Raw genomic sequence first — 6,000 nt, 5'->3', positions numbered from 1 at the left:
AAAGTAGAGGCTGGGACTATAGACTCACTTCTGGTAGGAAACCTCCCTGACTGAGCCCACTTCCTCCCCCCAGATCCCTATGCACCCTATGCCTCAGTTGACCACCTTGGTGAGCTACTGCCAGCCAGCCTTCTGGGAGATGAACCTCACTGAGCTTTACACTCTGTGCCTCAATTTCCCCACCTGTAAAATGAGGATCATGACCTCCACACTCTTCACCCATTTAGGTCCTCAGAAGACCCACAGTATCATCAGAAACCTTGGAGATCATCGAATTCCCTGTCTCTTCCTTCTGTTTTATAGATAAGAAAACTGAGGCACAGAAGGGTTCAGGGTCACACAGCTAGGAAATATTGAAACTGAAATCTAATGAGATAAAATAATGTTGTTGGGGGTGTCAGGAAATGATGGGTGGTGTTAGTATCACTTTTTATCAACCAACAGACACATAGAAGCCAGCACTGAGGTCACATCTGAAGCCTCTTCAGGTTGGCAGGACCAGCCAGAGCATTTGACCTCTGCTAGGGGACCTTCACTTCCCCATCCTCAGTTTCCTTGTCTGTAAAATGATTTGGTTGGATTAGCTAAGGTCTCTATTGGCTTGAAATCCCATGATGCTACTAGCATCTTCATGGTGTGACGGGGATGCTGGGTTTTTGATGGTGAGCTCCAAATGGATTCTAAAAAATCCTGAGAAATGGACCATGTGTCTGTCATGCCTGTCTAAGGGTATACCAGTGAAATATATTTTTTTGGCCCCTAGCCACTCACGGAACCATCTGGAGAGGTATCGTTGGGTTGGGGCCTCAGTTAGTCAAGGGAGCCCCCATATCAGTATGTTCGTGACAACCTGACCTACCAAAGTCAATACCCACGTTACCAAGCAAATGGAGGAGGCTGCCTCACAGGCACATTGTCAACAGTGTAGGAAAAGGAAATCTTTATTTTATATTTTTTTTATACTTTGACACAAGGAAAATAAAATGTATATTTTTATATAGACTGCAGTCTGAGTAGGAAGCAGCATTCTGGAACCGATGCCCCTTGTAAACATGGCATGATCGAGATGGGGATGGCGGACAGCAATATTCAGAGACAGGCTTCCGGAGAGTGGTGAACACACCACCTTGGCAAATGGGAACTTGCAATATCCTTAAGGAGGGTTCCAACTTAGAAACAACTGGGGTGAGTCCTTTTCTGTTGTTTTAAAAATTATAATGTGTGTGTGTGTGTGTGTGTGTGTGTGTGTGCCAGTGAGTGAGTGAGTTTAAACATTCTGTAGGGGAGAACTTTTTCCTCGAGGGCCTGGAATCAGGGGCCAGGGAACCTCAGTGGAAATTACTCAGAAGCCCCATATGAGCCTTACCTCACTCAAGATTGGCCCCTCTGTGGAAAGCAGGCATCACCCTCCCTTTTAATTCCCCTTTTATAGGGCTGGGGAGATGCACTTTATATACAACTGGTTTCTCTATAAAGGCATCCAGTTCCCCTGTGGCCCCAGCCACTGGGTTTGCCCCAGACACAGAGGCAGGTGCTATCCTTCCCTAGGAACCCTTAACAGGACCACGGCGAAGTCCAGAGCACCACCACTAGGAGAACCAAGCCAAGGGCCAGGAGGGGCTGGGTAGGTGCAAGGAGGCCCCCGCTTCCGCTGCTGCCACTGCCACCGCTGCCACCACCGCTGCTGCTGCCTGTGGGGCCCAGACGGCACTGGGCCTTGGTCCGGTTCTTTCGAGAGCAGCCAGGCCTCCGGCGAGGGGGCGCCACAGAAGACTCCCCAGGCTCCAGTAGGTCAGGTTGGAAGTTGGTCAGAGGGACCTCCACGTTGCTGGGGAAAGTCCCAAAGGGCGAGTCATTAATGTGCTTCTGAGTAGCATTTTTGGCAGGGTCGGACTCTGCTGTCTTGGGTTTGGACATGTTCTCCTTGTCCTTCCGGCCATTGCCAGTGGTGCGTCCGCCGTATGGGGATCCCCCAAGACCATTGGCTTCATACAGGAAAGACTTGTCCACTTCAGGCTGGCAGCATTTCAGAGGGCCGTCTTGGGGCCCCGCGGGCAGGGGTTCGGCCGTAGGTCCTTTACCGTGTCTGATCTTCGTCCCCGACCGTACCTGGTTGACTGGGTCCACGCAGCCCTCCAGATCTGCGCTGTGCAGTCGTTTCAGGTCTCTCCCGGCCAGGCGCAGAGGCAGACGGCACTCGAGGTCCGAAGAGGACCCCTTGAACTGTTTGAACCAGTTCCACAGGGACCTGGCCCGGCAGTCACAGATCCACGGGTTCCCGTTGAGGCGCAAGTACTGTAGGGACGCCAGCGGGCTCATCGTCTCCCCAGCAAGCACCGTCAGGTTATTATTGAACAAGTACAAGGTCATGACTTTGCCCAGGTCGTGGAAGGCCCTGGGGTGCACCCGGGACACCAGGTTCTGGTGCAGAAGGAGGCGGTCCAGGCTCACCAGGCCCCTGAAGACGTTCTCCGACAGGTTACGGATGCCGTTGCCGTGCAGGAACAGGTAGGTGAGGTTGGCGAGGTCCAGGAAGGTGTCGTCCTGGAGAGCCTGGAGGCTGTTGTCCTGGAGATAGAGGTACTGCAGAGAGAAGAGGCCGCGGAAGAGGCCTGGTGACAGCTCCAAGAGGCCGCAGCGGTCCAGGTGCAACGTGTGCAGGCGCCGGAGGCCCTGGAACGTGGCCGGGGCGATGGAGCGCAAGTTCACGTTGTCGCTGACGTCCAGCTCCTCCAGCTTGTCGAGGCCGGCAAAGGCAGTGGCCTCGATGAAGCTGATGGCATTGGAGTGGAGCCAGAGGATGGTCATGTTGCGGCACGAGCGGAAACTGGCGGCCCCGACCTGCCCGATGCGGTTGTTGTGGAGGAAGATGCGCTGGCTCTGGGCGGGGATGGCAGCGGGGATGGCGGTCAGGCCCTGCTGCTGGCAGCTGGTGGTGATTTTGGGCTCGCTGTAGCACACGCAGGCCCCGGGGCACGGATCTGCTCGGGACTGAATGTTCAAGCAGAGGACCCAGATCAGCAGTTTGCTTCCTAGGGAAAAGAAGACAAAGATAGGGTGGGAATTAGTCCCGATTCTGGGAACGCCTTTTTCTTGCCGCTAATTGATGGAGCTAGGATGCCTCTGAACCCGAACCATGGCTGCGGTATGGGGCTCTCCCCAGCTGATCTACCCCAGGCTTGAGTCCCAATGATGGGGAGGGCAATGGACCCAAGTGACCAAGGAAAGGGAGCATCTTCCTGACCGTGAACCTGGCACATGAACTGGGGAAGGCACACAGGCCAGCTGATGGCAGATGGAACCCAGAAATGCCCCACCAAAGCAGCACATGCGCCAGGCACTGGACGCATCCTGCGACCTAGATATCTTCCCCACCAAGGAAGCCGTAACTAGGACAGGCAACTAGAGCTTTGAACCAGGGTGCCAAACAGGCACCGAGAGCAGCCACGTCCCAGGTGAGTTCCTTCCTAGCCTACCTCCCTTTCAACACCCTGTGCTCCATTCTCCACTTTCCCAGGAGTCATATCTTCAGCAACAACGAATCTTGACGTGTCCTGCCCTCCCTTCCCCCATCAGCTGTGTCCCAGGAGAGCTTGCCCCTCTCTCCCTTGTCCTGGTTCCAGTTCCACCCATAATACCCTTTGCATACTGTCTCCCACACCTGAGACACCCCCTGATACTAGCTTGTATCCCCAGGACTTCCCCCTCCTCTCTCCAGCCTGAGAGAGATGCCTATGTCAGATACCACCCTCATCCCCCTTCTAGAAGCCACGTTTAGCTTAACAAGAGATCTGCCCAAGAGGGGACATCTAGAGCAAAAATAGCAGAAGAATGATGGGGCTTTGAGTCAGCAGACAAGAGTTCAAATCCCAGGTCTACCAACTTAGTATAAATAGATGTATCTTCATTCACCGAGAGTAAGGTGACCTCTCTGAGGCTTTCCTCATCCATTATATGGAAATAATAATCCCCACACTGCGAAGGGCTTTTGCAGGCATGTCTGTGGGACTCCAAGGAATCCACTTTTTTTCTCTGGGTCTCACTTTCTTCCTCTGCAATGGGGGGAGGGGCTAGGTCTCCAAGAACCCCTCCCTCTTTGCTTCTTCCTCTTCCTCCTTCCTTCTCCTTCTCTCCCTCCTTCACTCCTTCCTTCTTTATCTCCTTCCTCCTTTTCTATCTCCTTTTGTCTCTTCTCAATCTTTGCTTCTCCTCAATCTTTCTTTCCCTCTTTTATCTCTCCCTTTTCCCCACTCCCTCTCTCTCAGTTTCCTCCCTGTTTCTTCCCTCATCTTGGTTCAGGGAAATGCCTAAGAAAGTAAAGAGGTTTGAAGCATTCCAGAGTCAGAGGAATGGCTCACTTCCCAGGGTCTGGATTGGGAAACACAGAGAAGACTCAAGAAAAAGAGTGAGGGGGGGGGGGGGGGACCAGAGCCTTCTGGGCATGCCCCTTCCTGCTCCCTGCATAGCCTGTGAGGAAAGCAGAGCCCCAGGTCCATCTCATGAACAGTCAGAAAGGAGCCCCAGGTTCCTGCTGCACACAAGCTGCTGGGGGAGCTCTGACCGGCATAGACTTGGCGATCTCCAGCCCCAGGCTCTCTGCCTCACTAACTTCTGTTCTTTTTGGTTCCCAGAACATCCCTCCTCACCCCTTTACACCACAGTGTGTGAAGGCTCTGAGGCCTGGACAGACTCAGGTCTTCCAAACCTACAGGAACAAGGAACAAGCCTGTCCTCTCTTCTGGAGCCTGGCTATTGAGTTCATTCATCCAAACATACATCCATCCTTCATCCATCCATCCATCCATCCAGTTACTCACCTATTAATTCATACATTCAGTTATTTATCCATTCACCCGTTAATTCAATTACCCATTCATTCACTCAGTTACTTATTCATTCATTCATTTTTCTTTCAATCATTCATTTATTCATTCACTCAGCCATCCATTCACTAATTCATTCAAAAACCATTCCTTAAGTGCCTACTTTATACAAAGTGATAAGGACACAAAGAGAGAAATGAAAAGCAGGATGAGCCTTCAAGACACTTACATTGTCCCTTTTCTCCAAGGCCTGTGCCTTCCTGCCTCCTGACAGTTGGTCTTCCTTGGGGGAAATCCTTGCCCTACCTTCCCAAACCCACAGGTCCTCCAGTACTGCCTACTCGCCTTTCACAAGTCTACTCTAATTCAGGACCTCTCAGCCCACCCTCTTGATACTGTCCAGCAAGGGGAGGAAAGGTGGCTAGGAGGTACAGTGGAGAGAAGAGCAGGCTGGGAGCCAGGAAACCTGAATTCAAATCCATCCTCAAACATTTACTTGCTGTTTGACCCTGGGCAAGTCACTTCACCCTGTTTGCTTCAGTTTCCCCATCTGTAAAATGAGCTTAAGGAGGAAATGGCAAACCAGTCCAGTATCTCTGCCAAGAAAACCCCAAATGGAACCATGAAGAGTTGGCCATGGCTGAACAACAGAAAGGGATTCTGGCCATCCAGGTCTAAGGGCCATCTACTGGAAGGCAACCTTGGAGGCATTTCCCAGACTTCCCTGGGAAGGAGTTTCTCCTAGTGGTACCTATGTAGTCAATCCCAGAGAAAGCCAAACAAACTCACAACAATCCATGTGAGCTTTAGGACAAGCTTGGATGCCCCTGACCCTCCGAGCTTCCAATGTTTGGGCTCCTGGGAAAGCTGCCCCAGGACCAGTACAGAGAGCAGAGAGTGGCCCAGCTGGGATGCAGAACCCTGGGGGTCCCAGCTCTACCTGGGATGAGGCACAGAACCTCTCTGGGCCAGTTTCTTCCTCTGTAACATGATAATATTAATTATAACAACTATATATATTAATGTAATATATCATAATAGCACTTTAAAGTTTACAAAGCATTTTACAAATATCTTATTTAATTCTCACAACAACTCTAGGACAGAAGTGCTATTATTACCCACATTTTACAGTTGAGGAAACTGAGGCAGACAGAAGTGACTTGACCAGGGTCAC

General features: G+C 51.6%; 1 protein-coding gene across 1 annotated transcript in view; it reads right to left on the bottom strand.

The window, feature by feature from the left end:
- Nucleotides 1–923: 923 nt before the first annotated feature.
- The window catches only part of RTN4R (reticulon 4 receptor), a 112,073-nt gene continuing 106,996 nt past the window's right edge, over nt 924–6,000 (bottom strand). Inside the window, exon 2 of the mRNA XM_072599377.1 lies at nt 924–3,032. Coding sequence (XP_072455478.1) covers nt 1,555–3,032 — 1,478 coding nt within the window. The 3' untranslated portion in view covers nt 924–1,554. The remainder of the gene's footprint in view (nt 3,033–6,000) is intronic.

Source organism: Notamacropus eugenii, chromosome 4, assembly GCF_028372415.1.
Source record: "Notamacropus eugenii isolate mMacEug1 chromosome 4, mMacEug1.pri_v2, whole genome shotgun sequence".
Lineage (NCBI taxonomy): Eukaryota > Metazoa > Chordata > Mammalia > Diprotodontia > Macropodidae > Notamacropus > Notamacropus eugenii.
This window is presented reverse-complemented; position numbering and strand designations above follow the sequence as displayed.